This window comes from Myotis myotis, unplaced genomic scaffold, assembly GCF_014108235.1.
Source record: "Myotis myotis isolate mMyoMyo1 unplaced genomic scaffold, mMyoMyo1.p scaffold_m19_p_3, whole genome shotgun sequence".
Classification (NCBI taxonomy): Eukaryota; Metazoa; Chordata; class Mammalia; order Chiroptera; family Vespertilionidae; genus Myotis; species Myotis myotis.
The window spans coordinates 165,235,739-165,260,039 of NW_023416335.1; the positions used below are offsets into that span (position 1 = coordinate 165,235,739).

Here is a 24,301-nt window from a genome sequence, read left to right on the forward strand (position 1 = left end):
ATGGAGTGTGCTGGCTGTGGGCGGTGTATCAGCTGGCTTCCGCAGGACTGGCACCCCGTGAAGAATGTCAGACACAGGAAGCCCTAAAACACAAATCCAGACCGAGAGCACATCTGCCTGTGTCTAAAGGTGGTCCTGTTTAAAGGCGTCCAGGTAAAAACGTCCAAACCTGTAGAGAATTTTTAGTATGAGTTTATCTGAGCCAAACTGCTAACAATTGTTGGGAAGCAAAATCTCAACGGATTGAGAACAAGCTCCGGAGAATGGAAGTTTTGCACTTTATAACTAGAGGCCCAATGCACGAAATTCGTGCAAGAGTAGGCCTTCCAACCCCCAGCTGCCAGCACCAGCTTCCCTCTGGCACCCGGGACCCAGGCTTCCTTCTGGCCACCGGCAGGCACCTGACACCCGGGCTTCCCTCTGGCCTCTGGCTTCATCTGGAATGACATCCAGAATGACGTCTGGTCTAATTAGCATATTACCCTTTTATTATTATAGATCAAAGGGGAAGGTATAAGAGGTTACATGAAATCCACTAGTGATAAATTAGGGAGGTGAGAGAAAGCAAAGTGGCAAAAATTCTGAGATTGGATAAAAAGTAAAACAGACATATACTTCTTTTATAGGGTAGTTAATTAACATTTATAGCACGTAGAGATGGCGTGCTGGAGAACAAGATTATAATGAGGAGCTCCTGGCTCTTGTTCTGGTGGGAGAATGTGCTCTGAGGGGTCTGGATAAACGGGGGTTGCTGACATTCCCAAGGTATGTTACTGTAGATGCAAAAAGACAATGGACAGGTAAAGATTGATCTTTGTCAAAGAAGAGACCAGCCTATGGTATGACTACCCACTATTGCTCACTTTCAGTTAGGCGGTTTTAATTTCAGACCATCCTCTGTGGTTACTTTAGTAGGTTTCTGAATTTGTAAGGCTTGCCATGCAGGCCTCTGCTGAGCTTGTCAGGTTTAGTACTGGCCCCTTTTTCATTCACAAAGGTAATTTGTCTTTTGTCTTAGGCTATTTTAAATGTTTTCTCTTTGTTCTTCAGTAGTTTATTATGAAGTGCCTAGCTGTGGTTTCTCTATATTTATCCCGATGGAGGTTCATAGTAGTTTTTGAGGTACTCTCTCTATTCTCCCAACCCACTCTTAAAGCCTTGTGATGTGCAGAATCTGGAAAGTGTATTTCTCCTTTGACAACCAAATCTTCTTAGGTTCTGGCACTACAGGGAGACTATTTGTTATTTCTGTTAGCATCACGCCAGCAATAGTTGGGGTTCTGCTTTCCAGCTTTTCCTCAGCACTCCCAGAACTAGTCTTCTCATGCCCTCTCAGATAAAGCAGCAGCAAGGAAGCTCCCCCTCCTAGTTCTATAAGCCCCGACTGAGCTCCCAAGATAGCAGCACAGATGGGCAGCACCCCTCTTCAGAGATCTGAGACTCAGCCCCTGGAGAGTCTCCTGCAGGCTTCTGGTTGCTGATGCTCCAGTCCCTTCTCTTTGTTCCCCTAGTCCTAAACTATTTCCTGTACTTACTACCTCAGCACGCCCCACACTGGGGATGGAGCCGCAATCCTGGCGCAACCCAGGCATACGCCCTGACCGGGAATCGAACCTCCTGGTTCATAGGCTGACGCTCAACCACTGAGTCATACCAGCTGGGTTTATGTTCATTTGTTTAGAAAGGAGTTTAAAACTACCTTTCCCCCTCATGTAATATGTACATTTATATGTGCAAAATTTACTATCTTTGACAAATAATCCTAAATAGTCCTTTCTTATAGGAAATATTTTTGGACTAGGTGGCTTTTTCACTATCTGGGAAATAGCTATGTTGGAATAGCTATATAAATCACAGGATATTAGAAATAAAAGGAGCCTTCATCATTTTTCCTGTTGTGCCTCCTTTATAGGGGAGGAAACTGAGGCCCACAAAGCAGAATAACTTGAGCAAGGCCAATATGGATTCGTGATCTTATGATTGTGGGGGAGGAGCAAACTTCCCTCTACCCTCAAGATTCTTCTGTCTGGTCTAATAATCAAATAGACATGAGACAGATTAGCAAGAGAACATAACCAAATTTAATACATACATATGTATGGGAAACCCTCAGATATGAGAGAGTCAGAGACCCCACATGCAAGAGAGGTTCATAGATATAAAGAGAACATGGGTATGAAAGACATCATGAGCTTCAAAATGTCATTGCAGGATGATTGGAAGAGCAGACCATTAGTAAATATAAATTTGCCCTACCCTATAAATAGGTCAAAAGAAGTGATCTCTGATAATCTCTTAGGGGCAAGACCTCTAATTCACATAGGTAGTTAAGGGGAGCGGGCAGAAATTTCTCTTGAGCCTATGGCTAACGTTGCCTTTAGCTCAAAACAATCTGCATACCACAGAGGGACATCTTGTAGTGACTCATTCTGGACCCCCACATAATCCAGACCTTCTAATATACAGTGCTATTCATTGAACCAAATGCAATACCATATCTGGACAATCTATCCCTACATTCCACTATCCAGTAAGAGCTGATAGGGCAAACATCTTTTTTTTTTCTTCGAATTAAAGAGTCACATTTATTGCAATCTGGAACTCTGAGGGGGCATTTCGCTCTCCCAAGTCTCGAAGTGATAAGATGGCCACAACACCAGATTTATAGAGGCAAAAATCACAAGGGTATTGATTATATGCCAGGGTTTGGAATGAGGAACCTGGTTCGCAAAAAAGCAGTTTACAGAAGCAGAATTAAGCATGTAAATTATAGTTTTGGGTCTCCGGATCACTGCGTTGACAGAAACACATTATCTAGAGCCCTCGGGTCTTGGGACCACTGAGTTACCAGGAACACATTGTCTAGAGCCATCGAGGCAATTTAGAGTCATTGTGCTGTCCTGGTTTTTGGGACCAGAAAAATATGCTTCCTAAAACCAGTAAGATCACAATCAATGGGATATTCACATTACAATCAATAAGGCATTCAATCGAATGGGATGATTTATATAATCCAGAAAATCAAAATAACTTTTCTATTGTTAAGCCAAACAGCAGGGTTAGAGTTAAACTACGGTTTCTACTTGAGATGGTTGCTACCATACTTCATTCTCAGGAAATTCAGAAGAGCTAGTCCAGTCTGGAAATCTGAGCTCCTCTTCAAAGCTGAAATCTGAGTCTTTCTCCCATGGCCATACTGCTTCCTGGAAAAGTAGCTGACTTAAAAAATACACCAGTTAGAGTGGTGTGGAGTGGGACACACTTTACAGTTCTAAAATATTGCCATTTCCTTGAAATTCTCAATATCCATGTTTGATATTTTTTTAAATTCTCACCCAAAGATATGTTTATTGATTTTAAAGAGAGACAAGGGGGTAGGGAGAGGGGGAGAAAGAGAGAAACATCAATATGAGAGAGAAATATATCGGTTGCCTACAGTACACGGCTGATATCACATGGCATCCAAACATGGAGAGTAGACAGAGAGGAAGCAAGCTCTTCATGACCCTTACAAGGGCACTATTCCCATTCAGGAGGGCTTTACCCTCATGATCTCATCTAACCCTAATTACTTGCCAAATGAAATAATACTATTGCATTGGTCATTGGGTTTCAACATATGAATTTGGGTTGGGGGGACATAAATATTGGACTGTAACCTTTCAATTTTGGACGTCTATACACCCAAACTGTGAGAAAATAATATTATGTTGTTTAAGCTATGTTTGTGGTTCTTGGTTACACTAGACCTATAAAACTAATACAGACTCCAACTACCCTTCAGGAATGGTTTTGAACTTCAGTGATGAGTGGGTTGAGAAATCTCAGGTCTCTTGATTAATATAAAGCTAACTGAAAATAGCATATACATAAATAACTTTCCTTAATCTTTAGAGAATTGAAAGAATTATTACCTTTTTAAAAAATATTTTTTGTTGATTTCAAAAAGGAAGGGAGAGGGAGAGAGAGATAGACACATCAATGATGAGAGAGAATCATTGACTGGCTGCCTCCTGCACACCCCACACTGGGGATCGAGCCTACAACCTGGGCATGTGCCCTGATGGGAAAGCAAACCATGATCTGATCGTTCATAGGTTGATGCAGCCAGGCTATTTCTTACCTTTATAAAGGAACATCTCTCAGCCAGACCCCACAATTAATTCACAGCGTGGGGCTGTCAGGATAAAATCTGCGTATTTCCAACCACCCCAGGGAGTTGATCCGTAAACCACCAGAGACGAAGAACTTGAGGAGCCCCAGATAAGGTCCGTTAATTAAAAAATGAAATTATTTTCTAGGATTCTATCAAGTGGTGCTGGGGCCGTGGTCTTCTTCCCGCGCCGCCTGCACTGCAAGGAGAGGGAGACTTGAACCCGTTCATGCAAACTAGGAGGCGCTTTTGGGATTAAAGAAATAATGAAAGACAGACATAAAATAGATTAAAAGCTTGGGCTGGGTGTGGTGCCTGCCTTCTGGAGGGGCAGTGCACACAGAGAGAGAGAGCCGGGCAAATATCTTTTACATCACATTTATTTTATCAGTTGTTTGCTGGTTTCCTTGCTTGGCAATTACGATGTGCTTGGGACTCACTTGATTTCCAAGTTCCCAGTTATGCCGTAGATCCTGGCATTTCTGCCCATGAGTCTCACTCCCTCTTCTGAGTTAGTGATGATGTCTACATAATAACTTCTATTTTTCAGACACCAAAGCTATGCCCTAGATGCCACAGTCTCATGGGTAGGAATAAAAGAAATTTAATTTACTAGGCAGTGAAAGGATAAGCAGTCCTCACAGTGATGCTTCTACCCTCATGACCCTATCCCAACACAAACTAAGGGAGGAGATCCACTGATTGCATACCATCTTCTATTTTTCTTCTATGTAGTGTTCACTCTTTGGTATCTTACACTTGCTATGTTGTATTGAAGAGAAAGGAAGCTTTCTGCCTGAATTTCCGAACCAAAACAGTTTTGAGTGATGATGAGATTTTGTGAGTGTATGTGTTCTTTCTGAAAGATGTAAACTTGTTCCAAAAAATTGGAACATTTCATGCATTTTGCTAATATATGGGGAAACTGGGATAAAATACTTGAAAAGGAACTATTCAAGAAAATATACACTCACTATACTTAGACACATGCAAATGAGTCCAATTTTCTCGATCACCCATTACTCAGACTGTGTCTTAAAAAGAATTCCCAATAAGCCCTAGTTAAGCCCAGATAGAGTATTGTCTGTGCTACATGTGAGCATGAGACAGTCTTCTCCATATGGGATTGGATGTCAGATGAAATTGTAGGGGAGTTGAAAAGATGAAAGAAATAGCTCATCACTTAAGCAGTGTCTCTGAGGGCAGCACATTCAAGTACTGTATTAATGAAAATTCTGACAATGGAGTTTATTATGAACCTATTGTGTTTGACTCTTGATTCCGAATTAAGCCTCAAAGGTAAGTTTCCAGAACACTTTCCAGAAGGGAATAATGGCCACACATTTCTCAGTGTGTTTTTAAAATTTCTACCTTTTCACCTTTCTATCCCATAATTGTCTCTCTTTGATTCCTGAATGTTCCTCCCTATACAAAACCATCCACAGCTGACACTCTCGTTTGGCTCTTTGCCTTGATCCCAGAGACCTAAAGATCCTGGCTTGGCCCTGCCCTCATTCTTCCATCTTTTCGCTCCTTGTATTGGATCCTACCTGTTCGGTGGGGTGCTGTTCTACCAAGTTGGAGTGAAGATCCATGGAGCCTGGGTTCCTGACAACAGTAGGATGGGCAGAGTGGAGCTCAGGGGACAGGTCATCTGGGTGAAACACCTGGCAGAAGCCAAGGAGGTCTTCTTCCTTGATTGAATGATTAGGGTCCAGGGTAGCAAGCTGGTTAAACAGAGTGCTGGCTCTTCAGGTTGTGGGCCTGGACCCCTGGGGGCTGCTCTTCAGTGCTGGGCAGTAAAATTCTCAAATTTTGGGATGTCCAGGAATCTGGAGGCCTGATGCTTCTGTACCAAATAAGAGGAGGTTGTGAGTGTATGAGGGAGAGAGATCCCACCACTGGGGCTCCCCTCCCTTGCCTCCACTGACCTTAGGGATCTTGTTATCACTCTCTACCTGGAATGGCATTACTGGCTCTGGGAGCTGCAATTCCCTGATAATCATGTGGCCCAAAGGAAAGAGCTCTTGCTGGGTGTTAGGAGACATAGTGTTATTACTTTTCAGAGCCTGTGTTTTCATTAGGAAAGTCAGGAAAATTTCTAATGCTTGCCTCAGAGGAATATTAAAATTAAGTAAAGGCATAAATATAATATGGTTTATCCAATCAAAAGTGTTCCTCATATGTAAAGGTTTACAATAATTACATTTAAAATGTATGTAAATATGACATTATCTGTCAGTTATTCTTTTCATGGTTTCAACACTGATCAATTTAAAGTATAAAGCTTTATCTTTTTAAGAGGAATGGATTTTATTTCAGTAGGGCCAACTCTCTAACATAGGATCAAATTTGGTTCCAACAGGGATCTAGGGAGTTCACCTTCTCCATTTCCTGGTTCAGGCAGGACCATTCTTGAAACACATCAAAGTGATTTTTTAAAAACTGTTTCCAAAGTCTTCTGCAGAACGTGGTGTTTCTGTCTCTACGGACTACCCAGACCTCTGTTTCTCAATAGTCACTAATTGGAAAGTCATTTCTAATGTCTAAATTAAAATATTTAGACAGAACCTAGACACAGAACCTAGAGAAGAACCTAGAGACAGAACATGGTGAAAGATCCTGGACAGAAACTGGCAACAGAACCTAGAGACAGAACCTAGCGAGAGAACCTGGCTGAAGAACCTAGAGACAGAACCTGGCTACAGAACCTGGATAGAACATGGCAAGAGAACCTGACTAGAACCTGGTAACTGAACCTGGCTGGAGAACCTGGACAGAACCTGGCTGGAGAACCTAGCGAGGGAACGTGGCTACAGAACCTGGCTGGAGAACCTGGAGAACCTGGCTAGGGAACCTAGCAAGAGAACATGGACACAGAACTTGGCTGGAGATTGTGGCTAGAGATCCTGGCAAGGCTGCTGATCAACTGAACGCTGTCTCCGTGTCATTCCTTCTTCGCCGACTCCGTCCACACCTTTGGGGACCCCTGGACCTGCTGGGGTTGGACCCCGGCATCTGGCGCCTGAACAGGGACTCTTAGGTAAGCCCCCCATTCCCCTAGGTAAGCCCCACTCTCGGGACGGATCGGACTCCACCGTAGGAAGAGGGTGGATAGTCTTCGCTGACTCCGTCCACACCTTTGGGAACCCCTGGAACAGGATTCCCCTAGGTAAGCCCCCCCCCCCCCCCCCGCATTGAGAACCTCCACATTCGGGACGGATAGGACTCCACCAGGGTGCTGCAGACCCCCCTATAGAGGATCAGTAGGGTAAGAAGGTGGATAGTACAGAACTTAGATTGAGAAGATGTGCCATACTGAGTCCAAAGAAAGAAGACTCTGTATTGATCTTTAGATTAGGAAGATGTGCCATACTGAGTCTAAAGAAATAAGACTCTGTATTGATCTTTTAACACATATGCTTGCTAGCAGAGGAATTAAGTTTACTCCCAGTCAGACAGAATGTTTTATACAAGAAGTATGTCCATGCTTTTCTGAGGAAGGAAAGGTAAATGTAAAGGCATGGGAGGAGGTAGGTCCAAGGAGCCTCATCCTTAACCCCACTGCAGCCTTTCCACCCCAGGAAAGTGCAGGATTGGCAAGCTCTCCCTGGGGTGATAGATCAGGACTCAGGTAATAGCGGAAAGCGCCAATCCTACTCTTAAAATGGATACAAGAGAGCATTTGGGGTTTTTCTTTTTAATGCCTGCTTTTAAAAAATAAAAAAGGGGGAATTTGCCAGGAGCCAGTCCATCCTTGCTGTTTCAAGGGACCTGGCATATATGGCATACTGTTCCTAATATGTTTTCTCACCTTCTTGGCACTATGTGTTTTAACCAAGGTCACCTCTCTGAGAAAGGTTGTTTCCCCAGGTAGGGATTTTCTCCTGAAGTTAGGGAGGGAATAAAACCCCTTAACTAAGTGCCAGGCGGGTAATTAATCACTTTAACTACAAACAATCATGCTTAAGCTACATAATCTTTACTCCCTGGAATGGAGATAAGAAACGCCCTAACCTTTGGAATAGAGATTGTTAGGATTGGAATCAACTGGTATAAATACAGATGTAACAAGACAACAGGACACAGAACCTAGAGACAGAAGAACTTCGCTGGAGAGAACATGGCAAAAGATCCTGGACAGAAACTGGACACAGAACCTAGAGACAAAACCTAGCGAGAGAACCTGGCTGAAGAACCTAGAGACAGAACTTGGCTACAGAACCTGGATAGAACATGGCAAGAGAACCTGACTAGAACCTGGTGACAGAACCCGGCTGGAGAACCTAGCAAGGGAACATGGCTACAGAACCTGGCTGGAGAACCTGGCTGGAGAACCTAGCAAGAGAACATGGACACAGAACCTGGCTGGAGATCCTAACCAGAACTTCGCTGGAGATCCTGACCAGAACTTGGTTGGAGATCCTGGCTAGAGATCCTGGCTAGGCTGCTGATCAACTGAACGCTATCTCCGTGTCATTCCTTCTTCGCCGACTCCGTCCACACCTTTGGGGACCCCTGGACCTGCTGGGGCAGGACCCCAGCATGCCCTTGATCAGGAATCGGCCAGAGCTACCAGTGACAATTTTGAAACTTTTGTGAGCCCTGTGTTCTTGGAAAACAGCCATGGTCAGAAATCTTCCCATCCTTTTGTGCTCTGAGAAAGGGCTAACTGCAAAGGACCTCCTGCTCCCACATATTGCAAGATAAAATGCAGTTCCAGCCCTGGCTGGTGTGGCTCAGTTGGTTGGCCGCTGTCTAGTGCACCAAAAGGCTGCTGGTTGGATTCCTGGTCAAGGGCACATGCCCAGGTTGCAGGCTCAATCAATCCTTGGTAGGGGGCATGCAGGAGGCAGCCAATTGATGTTATGCTCTCACGTCGCTGTTTCTCTCCCTCTCCCTTCCTCTCTCTAAAAATCAATAAGCTTTTTTAAAAATAAAAAAAATAAATTAAAATATTTAGTGTTGTAGCCTGATTTTTTTTTTTAGTATTTTTTCTATGGTAAATAAATGGACATCTCCCAATGTTGGGGCACTGGACTCTCATTTTATTGATTTTCTCCTTCTAAGTCCTTTTACTTCTAAGTCCCTGATGTTTAATTCCATTTTCATGGCTTTTCTTTTCTTATCCTCATTCTTTATTCCATTATTCTCTGAACTGAATGAAGAGGATCTCCCAGTATTTATTATGGTGAAGTCCAGGACTGATTCTGTGATTCCAGGGATTTTTGTTGGGGATGAGGACGGAGGAGGAAGCTCTGGCTCTATAGTTCATTAGTTAAGAGTGATGGGAGGCCAACTCCTTCCCCTTTAGAAGAGATATATATTGGAAGTATAAGCTTCTGAAGGCTCAAGACCCAGATATATTACTAGCCATTACACCCATTTCTAGGAGGATGCCATTTCCCTTAGGGACTATCGTAGAAGGTCACTTACCCAGTCCTGGATGCAGGTGACATTAAGCAGTTTCTCATCCCTGGGGTAGATACAGAAAGGAGTCATTCTGTTACAAGGGTCTGGAAGTATCTCCCTAAAAGTCCAGAGTCCCGCTCACATCCTTAGTTTGGAGTATAGCCAGTCAGGGTGGGAGAGGCCAGAACTTATGGGGAAGCTAAAGATCTATGAGCAGTTGCAGAATATGGCACCAGACATCTGGTCATTTGCAAAGCATAGTGAATCATGGCCACCAGACCTGTTTAACCAGTGCTGGGCATTACGAGTTTGTCAAATGCCTCTGTACTGGGCCATTGCCACTGGAGCAGGTCCTTGACTTCTTTCTTGTCTCCTTTTCTCTTGCATGGAAAATTGATATGAGACTTGAATTCTCATTTTATTCTGAATTTCTCCCTCACCTATCACTTTAGACAGCAGAAAAGCAACAGCAGCAGTTAGGATCCTAAATCTAACTTGGTCATTGGTCCTTGGTCAATAGGCAGATGTTCCCAGGGCCCTACAGTGACCTTTTTGGAAGTCAGCCTTCCTTGAATAAGGGAGAGCATTCTTCAAGCTCAGGTAAGCTTGGCTCTTTTGACTTGTTGATCCTTAGGGATCAGCATCCAAGAAAAGTTTTCTCTGTATCTCATGAAGGATTCTGCGTGGCCATTTCCTTTATCACTCTTGAGTGGAGTGGAGGTGATTGACCAGGTTTGGAGAAAGATCAGAGTGGGTTCTGTCTGGACTGGCTGTATTTATAGATCCCCAAGAAGGCTTGGAATCTTATGAGCTCTGTTTTGTGGAGGGCTAGAAAAGCATAGAGTAGTTCCAATTCCCAGAGAGAACCTATAGTAGTCAGAACCTCTTTTTCATTTTCTCCTCCCTTTGATTCCTGCACTCACATACAAAGTCTCCTCAGTCTTTCCATGGGATTTGGAAGTCACTGAATTAAATCTTATTTTATTCTGACCTTAGAGGATATTTCATTGGGCTCAATCATTTATACCCTTGTTACGCAAAGTCTGATCCAGCAGCTTGGCATTAGGAACCTGTTAGAAAAGTAGGATGTCAGAGCCCCACCTAAACCTACTATATCAGTAGCTTCTTTTTAAACAAGGTACCCAGGTGATTTGCATAGCCCTGATATAAGTTCCTTCTTCGATGGGTGAAGGAAGGTGATACTAATATGGCCTTCATGCTATAATTCCAGGCTCCTGGGTATTTTGCGTATATTCCTGAAACACTAGAATTTGCATTTGGGCATTTGAGAACTATAACTTGGCCATCTTGAATAATCATTCCATTCTGACCTCCCCACTATTCAGTCCCTATGCCAGCTCTGCTCAGTCCTTACAGCAGAGCTGGGAAGCTACTCACCTCTGCATTTGCTCTCTCTCCTCTACTGAAAAGGGCCATGTCTGACTGAAGGTTGAGAGTGTCCCCAGGTCCTCAACAGCCATCCCAAGGGAGAAAGGGATCTTGCTGTGCCTCTCTAGTTACTGGGCTGGACAGGAGAGAGACTGGCAGTGATCATGGAAGATCAAGGAAAGCCAGTGCCAATCTTGGCTGAAGGGGAAAGGAAAAGTGGACCTGGACTCTAGCTCTCAGTTAAATGGAAGGTCTAATGATGAGACTTTGGGATGAACTCCTTATTTCTTCCCACCACTCCCGGCTAATCCAAACCTTGGAATACTGCTTTTTTACCTCGAGTCCGAGCATCTTCCTGTAGCTGAAAAATAATGAGAATTCAGAGAGAGTCAGAGACTCAGCGGCCAGTTTCCTCTGGCTATAGACTTGGTCAGACATAGGGATGTCTGTGTGGGGGTATGGGCTTCCTGGGAAGGGAATTAAATTCTAAGTTTCCAGAAAGCAGAATTCGTGTTGTTTTCTCTCTCTCACACCAAACCACTTGACCTAATGCCCTGCATACAGCACATGCTCAGTAAATGTTTGTTGAATGATGGATAAAGAAATGGGATGAGCCCTGGCCTCTTTAGGGGCAAGAGACACTCTGCCTTTTCACCCTTCCCATTGAATCTCTAGTGGTTCTCTGAGGTGAAGCTTTAAGTATCGGTGAAGGACCTTTTAAAAAAATTCTTCTTACTCATCCCAAAGTACATTGCTGCTTATGAGACACTTTGGGCCGCCTAGCTCTCAGGAGCCGGCTGGATGGTCTTTCTATATAACAATGCTCTGGAGCTGGGTCTTAATGTTTACATCATCAGAAAGAAAGTATATTTTAATTTGGCCTCTCCCTGCTATCTTTTGCTTTCCTTTCTTCTCTTAGTATTTAAGTACAAAAATTGCTCTTATAAGGCTGGGTTAGGGTGTCTATTTTGTCCGCACCAGCCTGGAGGACCTATGAGGGCAGGGGTTGTGACTGATGGACTCTATGAAGCAGCACCAGAAGAGCGCTTCAGCACTGAGGATGTCAGATGGGACTTTTCATTGCTACAGAAGCCCTGAGGATAGAAATCAAACACACTCAAGTCCTACTAGTTCAAGTCCTTCTTGGAGGAGACTCATGACTCAGGGGACTAAAGTGCTGGGTAGATTGGAGGTGCCCTAACCCCAAGGTGAAACTTGGGTGAAATATGAAGCTTCTGATTGCTACCCACTGCACTCTTGCCATATGGAGGAAAGACTGCTATAATTTTTCATAGAATTAGTCCCAGACACAGTAACAGGATACAATGACATGGCTTCTTGAACTATAGAAAGGGATGCAGTTGTAAGGCCAAGAGTGGTTGAGATAGTGAAATAGTGGAGTTTATTTTCAGTGGCTTCTCAATCTCTACCTATCATTCTCCCCAACTAGGAAGAGAGGACTACTGTTTTTAAGACCACAGGAGGCTTATATTATATTTATATTTAAATGGAGCTATGTTTTTACTCGGAGGAACACAAGTTAAGAAATCTGTGCAGATGTTTCCCATTTCCCATTTTACAATATTAGTATTTGCTCTAAGTTTTGTGTAAAATACAAGCACATTGTATAGATAGTGCCTGTTGCTCTCCACTGTAACAAACAGAAAAAGAAAAAGCCAAGGCTTGGTAGGACCAAGATATAGTGATACTGTGAGCAAGCTAATATAATAACTCAGTGCTTGGGCGGAGAACCAAGATGGCGGGCAGGCCAGTAATCTAGAGCATGTTTGATTATATTTTTAAATATTTGATTAGGATTTGAATAGAAGAAAGACTGAAATCTGTATGGAGGAACAGCAGAAGAGGAGGGTTGTTTCTGTTTAGCAAAGAAATTTAGCTCTGGCTTTTAATTTGCATTTCCCTGCAGGTAATAGACATATGCTCTTAATAAGGCAATTTACCATGCCACTTGGGGACTCCTCCCAACTCAGTCACTTCTCAGCATTTCCTATAACCACATAGGGTATTCTTGCTGAGAGGGTTTCTGGTAGAAACAGTTTTCTCTCTATGTGATCATATTTCCACAAGGGAATGGTTAGGCATCTTCTTGCCTCAGCTTCCTGGACTAGATGAAGACACGAAAATCTTGATCAGAATCAACATCACAGTAGGTTATGGAAAAAAACGGGAGCAAAGGAAAGTGATGTGGCCAGGGAATTTAGAGAATTGAAATTTAATATTACCTCCTTTTGTATATCCCTAAAAGCCATCCTCACCTGACAGAAGACAAAAAATAATGGAAAAATTAATATTATAGACTTTATTACAAAGGGATTTTATATATAGAACTAGAGCAGTGATGGCAAACCTATGACACGCGTGTCAGAGGTGACACGTGAACTCATTTTTTTGGTTGATTTTTCTTTGTTAAATGGCATTTATATATATAAAATAAATATAAAAAATATAAGTCTTTGTTTTACTATGGTTGCAAATATCAAAAAATTTCTATATGTGACATGGCACCACAGTTAAGTTAGGGTTTTTCAAAATGCTGACATGCTGAGCTCAAAAGGTTTGCCATCACTGAACTAGAGGCCCGGTGCATGAAATTTATGCGGGGGGAGGGTGTGTGTGTGTGTCCCTCAGCCCAGCCTGCACCCTCTCCAATCTGGGACATCCCTCTCACAATTCAGGACTGCTGGCTCCCAACCACTCGCCTGCCTGCCTTATTGCCCCTAACTGCTTCTGCCTGCCAGCCTTATCACCCCCTAACCACTTCCCTGCCAGCCTGATCAACACCTAACTGCTCCCCTGCTGGCCTAATTGCCCTCAAGTGCCCTCCCCTGCCAGCCTGGTCACCCCTAACTGTCCTCCCCTGCAGGCCTGGTCCCCCCAATGGCCCTCCCCTGCAGGCCTGGTCACCCTCAACTGCCCTCCTCTGCTGGCCTGGTCACCCCTAACTGCCCTCCCCTGCAGGTCTGGTCCCCCCAACTGCCCTCCTTTGCAGGCCTGGCCCCTCCCAACTGCCCTTCCCTGCTGGCCTGATCTTCCACAACTGCCCTCCCCTGCAGGCCATCTTGTGGTGGCCATCTTTGACCACATGGGGGTGACCATCTTGTGTGTTGGAGTGATGGTCAATTTGCATATCACTTTTTTATCAGATAGGATTTTCCAGTCATTAGGCTATAGAGTGTGAATGCCAAGAGACTATGGCTTCCTAGCAATAAATCCCATTGACTTTCACTCTACATATATTTCTGGGCCACCATTTCTTCATATGAGAAATGGGTGAAATACAGAAAGTTGTTTAAAGAGGGTTGAGTTGTAAAAGGGATATAAATGAAACCCACTATTATATTTCATTTCTGTTTAATTGGTTCTTGTTCTGAAGCTAAACATAGCTATTAAACACATATTTGTATTTAAAGTATAACATACAAGAAGACACCAAATGTTGGTGAGGATATAGAGTAGCTAGAACTCTAATACACTGTTGGAAGGAGTGCAGAATTGTATGATCACTTTGGGAAAAGCTCTGGCAGTTTCTTGTAAAACTAAGTATGTAACTATGCTCTCACCCAGCCATAGATGAATATAATGACATTTGGAAACCTCAGTTGCCTCATTGAGGAAAAGATGAGGACTTTAAGAAAGATAGCTGTATCTTCTTTGGTGGAAATAGAGTTGTTTTTGTTGATATTCTGGAGTTTTAATGTGTATAAGGGTGCATATGGAAGAATAGTCAATGGGGCAGACAGTATCAGTTATCAATTTATTGCCTCTCGGCCACCCTTTGTTCACTCTGTTATATCATATTCACCCTTTATTATGTCATAAGTATCCAATTATGTGCTGGTTCCCAAAAGAATGGTTTTCTGACCCTTACATAAGTAATTCACTCTTTAGCTAATATAATACTTGTAAGAACATTAAATAGTTATTCTATATAGCATTTTAATTAAGAAGACTATTTTCTGCTGTAAAAATTATAGGAAGAGTCATTGAAAATCACAGAAAATTAAAAAGTTCATTACTCATTTCATATAATATTGTTCAATGAGGGCTTGCAGGAGAGGCTGTGGAGACTTTCCCTCATCTTTAATAAAAAAATTATAGTCATTGACTTAATAAACAGTCTTTCCTTGCTTGTCTCCATATGGGAAATTGATATTACGGGTTCAGAAGTGATCAGTTGTACTGTAATTCTTATTTACGCTTCCTCAAGAGTTTAAATGTACATGCAAATAGAATGTTAAGATTGAGAAGCTGAAGTAGCTAATGTTTTGGGGAAGGCCTCAGAAACTAAATAAATGTCTGTGTTATGAAAATTTGCAACATTTTGCTCTGGTTATTTTATGGGCATAACTAGCTTCTGCATTGATATACCATTAAAATAAGAAGTGAAATCTGGCATTTTCATGTTTGAGAGTTGGCTACTTTGTCATTTTCAGGTAGCTGGGAAACCAAGGACATTTTGTCAAAATGAAAAATATATCAGTTTTTGTAGAATTTAAAAGAAGCTAATTTCAAATTCATTAAATTTAAGTGTATTTTAAAACAATTTCAAAAAGCATGGCTTAATCATCTAGATTCTGAGGTTTACTTCCCATGGCATTGCTTCAGTTAGATGTCTGAAGGTAACAAATTCCCATTGGTGACCTAATGAATCTATTTTTCATTTTCAACTCATAGTTTTTCAGGTCTCAGAATACCTTCTTGATAGGATTCAACAATTTTATTCATTATCAAACATCTAACTTAACTGTCTTCTATAAAGGAAAACATTTTTTGGGGAACTAGATTTCTTTAAACGAATTTAAATGATTTAATCTAATTTCCTTGAAATGAAATTAAAATTTTATCTTCTTCTTAACAACAGGAAGGACAATTCTTCACATCCAAAGTACAGATTCTTATTATTCTTTTACTTCTCAACACTTAGGACTCTCCAACAAATAGCAGTTCTGAGTCTCTCAAATCTAATAAATTAAATAACAGGAAAGCTTGAGCCATACTTTCTACTATTAGCCATTATTCTCACTTAAACTATTGTCAATAAATTTGGGAAGATGTAGGATATCTTGAAGCATTTAAAAAATGTTGTTGGCAACCTGTGATGCCACAGAGCAACTATGGCATTTATGTCCATTCAGAATCTTCATTAAAATACTCTGAAGAAATTCAGACAGATAGAAATGCCTTGGTAACAAAACAATTTCCCATTATAAATAATGCAAAGCAGAATGGTGTTCCAACTATTGAATTATGCTGGAATTATATCTGAATAACTTAATCCAAATTTTATGTTTTTTAATGTCTCGATAGAGACCTTCCAGCTATAGCCAGTGAAATAAAATAATTCTCCTCTGTGCTAATGACAGGATCCTAATCATGTCCCAGGCAAGACCTTCAGAAGCAATGGGACCATTTGGCATGTTACCCTCAGAAACAAGAGTTCACTAGCAATTATACAAAAATTGATAATTTTTATGACCTTAATTTGGTATTCAAATGGATGAAATTAAATACTTCTACTCTTTAGGTTGATTCATTTCTTTTTTGAGATGTTTATTTTGAAGCGAGCTCATTCTGGAGGGACCAAATCTTTCAGAAAATTATGTCTTAGGATGCAGGAATCAAGAGCCACAGTCAAGTATTTTTCAGACAAATTTAATGGCTCCAGAGGTAAAATAACTTTCTTTCCAATCAGAAATAGAATTAAGGTCTTTACTTTTCATAACGAAATTGTAACTTTGCCTTCTCATCTGAGAGTTAAAGTAGATGCTTTCTCAGTACTTGCCCTAAGGTACTTGGCTAGTGGGTCGGATTTAACTTTTTTATTATACAGTTTTTATTAAAAGGCTGTCAGAGAAGACATGTTTGAGAGGGCAATATCTAATGGACTGGTGGATGTCAAGAAGGGGTGCTAAGATGCAGACACTGGGAATCTCTGAGGATTTGAGACTGGATGAGTAATAGAACAAAATGGGACAAAGTATGGTAATTCTTCACCATCAGTCAGTGAATTTAATTACTCAAGGGGAAAGAAATAAATTTTCTCCTTTCTTAAGCCCTTTCTTCCTCCTCCCACCTCTCACCATGCTTTCAAGCTGGTGACAGCTGTACTCACCTGGTCCCACAGGGCTTCAGTGAGCATTACCTGTATTTCCTATTAAAATAAGAGACAAATCTTGGGAACATTACCCTAATTCTCCCAGAATCTGAACTGACACATGTGAAACCGATAGAATACAAGGCATTTTTGGAATTGAGATAGACACCCCATTTGTCAGGTAGCCCAAGACCCCTTCAAACCCAATTGGGTCAATTTCAGCCCATATCTCCTGTCATCTCGATCTATCTGGTGGATAACAGGTATAAAAACATCCATATATTTACCTACCTTATCAATGTCCACATACCCTGCTTCCCCATGGATTCATCTAGTGTAGTAGGGGCATTGAAGATATTACTAGTCTTCGTAGCCAGTGGCCCACCAGCTAGTCAAAAGCACTTCAAATTACAGTGCCCAAGTCCTTCAATACATAGACCTTATTAGGCAGCTTTCCTGCCTCCTGGCCACAGCTTATTCTCCTCCATTTCCCCTAGGAACCAGCCCCAAAGGAACCAGTGTATTTGGAAGTCTTAACCAACCTTTGGCTTCATTGTTTCTTCAGTGGATTTTCTGGAAAGAAAGGATGATATAATTCTGATGAGGCACTGGGTGGGTGACATCAGCAAGATAGCAGAAAAGGAGGTTCCAACCTTCATATTCCCCATGGAAACATCAATTTTGACAACTATTTGTGGATGGGAATACCCCTGTAGGAAATCAGGAGTCCAGTGAGGAAATCCAATCCCCTCATTTAAACAAAAAAGGCCATGAATAGATGCATTGGAGAGGGTAAGAAAAGACAGTTTCACTTTACCCATGTCACCCCTCCTCAGAAGCAGCATAGCTCAGTGTCAAGAGAGAAGCTCTCAGCCTGTGGTTCTCCCATGAGGGAAAGTAAGAGTGAAAAGAACGCCCTGCTTCCCAGCCTATTAAGACATTGCCCACGAGACCCACTTTTACCTCACCCTACTCAGATCACAGAGGTGATCAGCACAGCTGAGTAATTGTAGTGGGGAGCTGGCAGCAGAGAATAAGGATAGGCACTCATAGCAACCACTACATGGATCTCAGAAACCAGCTGCAGATTCTGTTAACTGGTTTGCAGACTCCACCAAGAAGCCCACCAATGAACTCCATGTAGTATACAAAAAATAAAGAGAAAGGAATCTAAACACAACACTATAGAAAGTCAACATTATAAGAGAAGAGATCAAGAGAATAAAAAAGGGACAGAGAAAAACAATCAGAAAACAATAAAATGGTAATAACTATATACTTAATAATTACTTTAAATGTAAATGGGTTAAATGCTCCAATCAAAAGATACATGGAAAAAGAGATGTGGTACATATATACAATGGAATATTACTTGGATAAGAAAAAAGAATGAAATAGTACCATTTTTGACAATATGGATGGACCTTAAGGGAATTATGCTAAGTAAAATAAATCAGGCAAAGACAAATACCATATGATTTCACTTATATGTGGAATCTAAAAAACAAAATAAACAAAACAGAAACAAATTCATAGCTACAGAGAACAAACTGATAATTTAAATTCTAAATATATATACACCCAATATTGGAACACAGGATGAGGCAAAAGTAGGTTTATAGTTTGAGTGTCTGAAACAGTTTATTCTTGCATTATTTATTAATTATTGTATTATTTTTCTATACAAACAACTGTAAATCTACTTTTGCTCCACCCTGTATTAGCAAAACTGAAGGAAGAAATAGACTTTAATATTCCACTTTCAACAATGGATAGAACATGCAGGCAGATTATCAATAAGGAAATAGTAGATTTGAATAATAACAGGCAAAATGGAGCTAACAGACATATACAAAACATTTTATATAACAGCAACAAAATACACATTCTTCTCAAGCACACATAGAATGTTATTCATGAGGAATCATATGTTGAGCCACAAAGTAAGTCTTACCAAACTTAAGAAGATTGATAGCGTATCTTTTCTTATCACATGGTATTAAACTAGAAATTAATAAAGGAGAAATTTGGCAAATTGAAAAATACAGGCAATTAAATGGCACACTCCTGAAAAATTAGTATGTCAACAACAACAAAAATCAAAGGACTAAAATAAAAATATTAAAAAAAAGGGGGAGTTGGGAAGCTGAGTTAAAAAGGTGAAGGACAGCTCCTAGGGCACTTGAAACTAAAGAAAAAATGAACAAATGGGACTACATAAAAATAAAAAGCTTCTGCACAGCAAAAGAAACCATCAACAAAACAACGAGAAAACCCACTGTGTGGGAAAACATATTTGCCAATGTCATATCTGATAAGGGCCTAATCTCCAAAATTTATAGGGAACTCATACAACTTAACAAAAGGAAGATAAACAATCCAATCAAAAAATGGGCAAAGGACCTAAATAGACACCTTTCAAAAGAGGACATTCAGAAAGCCAAGAGACATATGAAAACATGCTCAAAGTCACTAATCATCCGAGAGATGCAAATCAAAACAACAATGAGGTACCATCTCACACCTGTCAGACTGGCTATCATCAACAAATCAACAAACGACAAGTGCTGGAGAAGATGTGGAGAAAAAGGAACACTTGTGCACTGCTGGTGGGAATGCAGACTGGTGCAGCCACTATGGAAGACAGTATGGAGTTTCCTTAAAAAACTGAAAATGGAACTCCCATTTGACCCTGTGATCCCACTTCTAGGAATATATCCCAAGAAACCAGAAACACCAATCAGAAAGGATATATGCACCCCTATGTTCATAGCAGCACAATTCACCATAGCTAAGATCTGGAAACAGCCTAAGTGCCCATCAGTAGATGAATGGATTAGAAAACTGTGGTACATCTACACGATGGAATACTATGCTGCTCTAAAAAGGAAGGAACTCTTACCATTTGCAACGTCATGGATGGAACTGGAGAGCATTATGCTAAGTGAAATAAGCCAGTCAATGAAGGAAAAATACCACATGATCTCACTCATTCATGGATAATAGAGACCATTATAAACTTTTGAACAATAATAGATACAGAGGCAGAGCTGCCTCAAACAGATTGTCAAACTGCAGCGGGAAGGCCGGGGAGGGTTGGGGGGCAGGAGGTAGGGGGGTAAGAGATCAACTAAAGGACTTGTATGCATGCATATAAGCATAACCAATGGACATAAGACACTGGGGGATAGGGGAGGCTAGGGGACTGTCTAGGGCGGGGGGATAAAATGGACACATATGTAATACCCTTTGTAATACTTTAAGCAATAAATAAAAAAAAAAAAATGGAAAAAAAAAAAAAGGTGAAGGGATTAAGAAGTGCAAATTGAGCCCTAACCGGTTTGGCTCAATGGATAGCCGCCGTGGGCAAACTATGGCCCGCGGGCCGGATCCGGCCCGTTTGAAATGAATATAACTACAAAAAAAAAAAGACCGTACCCTTTTATGTAATGATGTTTACTTTGAATTTATATTAGTTCACACAAACACTCCATCCATGCTTTTGTTCCGGCCCTCCGGTCCAGTTTAAGAACCCATTGTGGCCCTCGAGTCAAAAAGTTTGCCCACCCGTGGGATAGAGCATCGGCCTGCCAACTGAAGGGTCCCAGGTTCGATTCCGGTCAGGGGCATGTACCTTGGTTGTGGGCACATCCCCAGTAGGGAGTGTGCAGGAGGCAGCTGATCGATGTTTCTCTCTCATCGATGTTTCAAACTCTCTATCCCTCTCCCTTCCTCTCTGTAAAAAAATCAATAAAATATATATTAAAAAAAAGAAGTGCAAATTGGCAGTTACAAAATAGTCACAGGAATATAAAGTACAGCTTAAGGAATATAGTCAATAATATTGTAATAACTATATACAGTGTCAGGTGGGCAAAGATTTATTAGGGGTCACTTCTTGGGTTATCTACATGCCTAACCACTATGCTGTACACCTGAAATGAATATAATATTGAATGTCAAGTATAATTGAAAAATAAAAAAACGTTTAAAAAGAAAATAATTTAACTTATAGTAGAATCAAAAGGAATAAAATATTTAAGAATAAATTTAACCAAAGGAGGTGAAAGATCTGTACACTGAAAACTAAGACATTGAGGAAAGAAATTGAAGCGACAAATAAATGGAAGGAAAGATATTCCATGCTCATGGATTGGAAGAATTAAGATTGTTAAAATGTCCACACTACCCAAAGCAAATGGCAGATTCAATGCACTCCCTATTAAAATTACAATAGAACAAAAAATCCTCAAGTTTGTATGAAACCATAAAAGACCTCAAATAGCCAAAGCTATCCTGAGAAAGAACAACAAAGCTGGAAGCATCACACATTCTGATTCAAAGCTGTAGTAATCAAAACATTATGGTACTGGCACATAGACCAATGTAGCAGAATAGAGAGACCAGATATAATAGTAAATGCACACACACACAGCTAGCTAATCTTGGACTAAGGTGCCAAGAATATACAATGGGGGAAAGTTGGTCTCTTCAATAAGTTGTATTGAGGAAACAGGATATCCACATGCAAAATAATGAAATTGGAACCTTATTTTACAACATGCACAAAAGTCAAACCAACCTGGATTAAAGACTTAAATATAAGACCTGAAACTGTAAAGCTTTTAGAAGAAAAATATAGGGAAAAGTTCCTTGATATTATTCTTGACAATTATTTTTTAGGTATGACACCAAAATCCCAGGCAGTAGAAGCAAAAATAAGTGGGACTATATCAAACTAAAAGTTTGTGCACAACAAAGGAAAAATTCAACAACATGAAAAGGCAACCTATGCAATTGGAGAAAATATTTGCAAACTATATATCTGATAAGGGGTGAATAGCCCAAATATATGAAGAACTCAGACCCAACAGCAGAAAAACAAATAACCCAATTGAAAAAATGGACAAAGGACCCGAATAGACATTGTTTCAAAGAAGATATACAGATATACAAATGTCCAAGAAGTATATGAAAAGTGCTCAGCTTCACTAATCATCAGGAAAATGTAAATCAAAGCCACAAAATCACCTCACACCTGTTAGAATGGTTATTATAAAAAAGAATAAACAAGTGTTGGTGAAGATGTGGAGAAAAGGGAACCCTTGAGCACTGTTGATGGGAATGTAAATTGGTGCAGCCACTGTGAAAAGCAGTATGGAGGTCCCTCAAATGATTAAAAATGGAACTACCATATGATCCAGCAATTACACTTCTAGGTATTTATCCAAAGAAAATGAAAACAATTTGAAAAGATATATGTACCCATGTGTTCATTGCAGCATTATCGAGAATAGCCAAGATATGGAAACAACCTAAATCTCCATTGGTAGATGGATGGATAAAGAAAATGTGATATATTTACACAATGAAATATTATTCAACCATAAAAAATAAGGAAATCTTGCCACTTGCAACCACACGAATGGCATTATGCTAAGTGAAATAAGTCAGACAGAGAAAGTCAAATACTCTGCTCTCCCTTTCTTGTGGAATCTAAAAAAACAAACAAATCAAACTCAGATACAGACAACAGCTTGGTGGTTGCCAGAGGTGGGGGTTGAGGGGATGGGGAAAATGGATGAAGGGGTCAAACTTCCAGTTATAAAATAAATAAGTCATGGCATGTAATTACAACATTGTGACTATTGTTAGTAATGGTGTATTGCATATTTGAAAGTTGCTGAGAGAGTAGATTTTGTAAGTTTTCATCATTAAAAAAAAATCATTTTGTAACCATGGTGATATGTGTTAACTAGACTTATTGTGGTGATCATTTTGCAGTATATAAAAATATAGGATCATTACATTATATACCAAAACTAATATAATGTTATATATCAGTTATCTCAATTTTAAAAAAGCTATCAAGTGTTGGCGAGGATGTGCAGAAAAGGAACGCCTGGTACATTGTTAGTAGGATTGTAAATTGGTACAACCACTATAGATAACAGTGGTGTTTTCTCAAAAATTTTTAAAATAGAATTACCATATGATCGAGCAATACCATTTCTGGGTATATATCTAAAGTAATTAAGATTATTGTTCTTTAACAGATACCTGTACTCTTACATTGATTGCATTATTCACAAAGGCCAAGATATGAAACAAACGAATGTTTACAATGGATGAGTGATTAAAGAAAGTGTGCGCCAAACCGGTTTAGCTCAGTGGATAGAGCGTCAGCCTGCGGACTGAAGGGTCCCAGGTTCGATTCCGTTCAAGGGCATGTACCTTGGTTGCGGGCACATCCCCAGTGGGAGGTGTGCAGAAGGCAGCTGGTCGATGTTTCTCTCTCATCGATGTTTCTAACTCTCTATCCCTCTCCCTTCCTCCCTGTAAAAAATCAATAAAAAATATATTAAAAACAAACAAACAAACAAAAAGAAAGTGTGGCATCCACACACAAGGGATATTATTCAGCCTTGGAAAACAAGGAAAAAAATTATCATTTATGACAATATGGGTGGACCTGGAAAACATTATGCTAAGTGAAATAAGCCAGACACAGAAAGGTAAGTACTGTATGATCTATATTTGTGGAATCTAAAATTGTCAAGCTCACAGAAACATGGGGTAAATGGTGGTTATCAGGGATTTGAGTGAGAGAGAAATGAGGAAATACTGGTCAAGAGGTACAAAGTTTTTTGAAGTATGCAGACATACTTCAAAAGCTCAAGCCAAGTCCCAATTCCTTTTGGAAACGTTCCTGTCCTATAAGCTCAGAGTAAGCCCATTTTTTTCTGTTTTATGGGTAACACTGTCTGGGTCTACTATTCAGTTTCAAGCAACAGATTCTGGTCCCCCTCTCCAGCTGGTCCAAGGGAAGCATGGTTTGGGATGGCTGGCCTTGATTCATACTGTAGAGGACATAAGGACTTCTTAGAAAGTTGACTCTGAGATAAACAAATGTTCCTGGGTTGTATGCTCAACTAACTCTTAGAGGAATTTCAGATTGATGCCCACCCTCTAAATTAGGATGGTAAATATTCTCTATTGTCCCTTCCATTGAGGAGGTGGAGAGGAGAGGACACATGAAAGATCCCACCTTCCCCATCCAGGAAATAGGTGCATCCCGAAGAGGGTGGGAGATAGGTAACTCTAGTTTTTATCCCATAAAGCATATCCAAATCTAAGGACATTTGAAGGTCATAATAGCTCATTTACCTAATCTGCTGCCTGAATGTCCTTCCAGCTTTTTGTTCTCGATCATGGAAGGTATGCTGTGCCAT

General features: G+C 40.6%; 1 protein-coding gene across 1 annotated transcript; it reads right to left on the minus strand.

Annotated features, from left to right (window-relative positions):
- Window positions 1-5,884: 5,884 nt before the first annotated feature.
- On the minus strand, window positions 5,885-24,301 carry CUNH12orf54 (chromosome unknown C12orf54 homolog). The gene is made up of 7 exons (XM_036299010.1): window positions 24,237-24,301; window positions 17,612-17,642; window positions 17,088-17,126; window positions 13,198-13,230; window positions 11,291-11,315; window positions 9,590-9,629; window positions 5,885-6,002 (listed from the first exon to the last, which is right to left on the minus strand). Exons 1-7 carry the CDS (start codon window positions 24,299-24,301, stop codon window positions 5,885-5,887), a joined length of 351 nt encoding a protein of 116 aa, XP_036154903.1.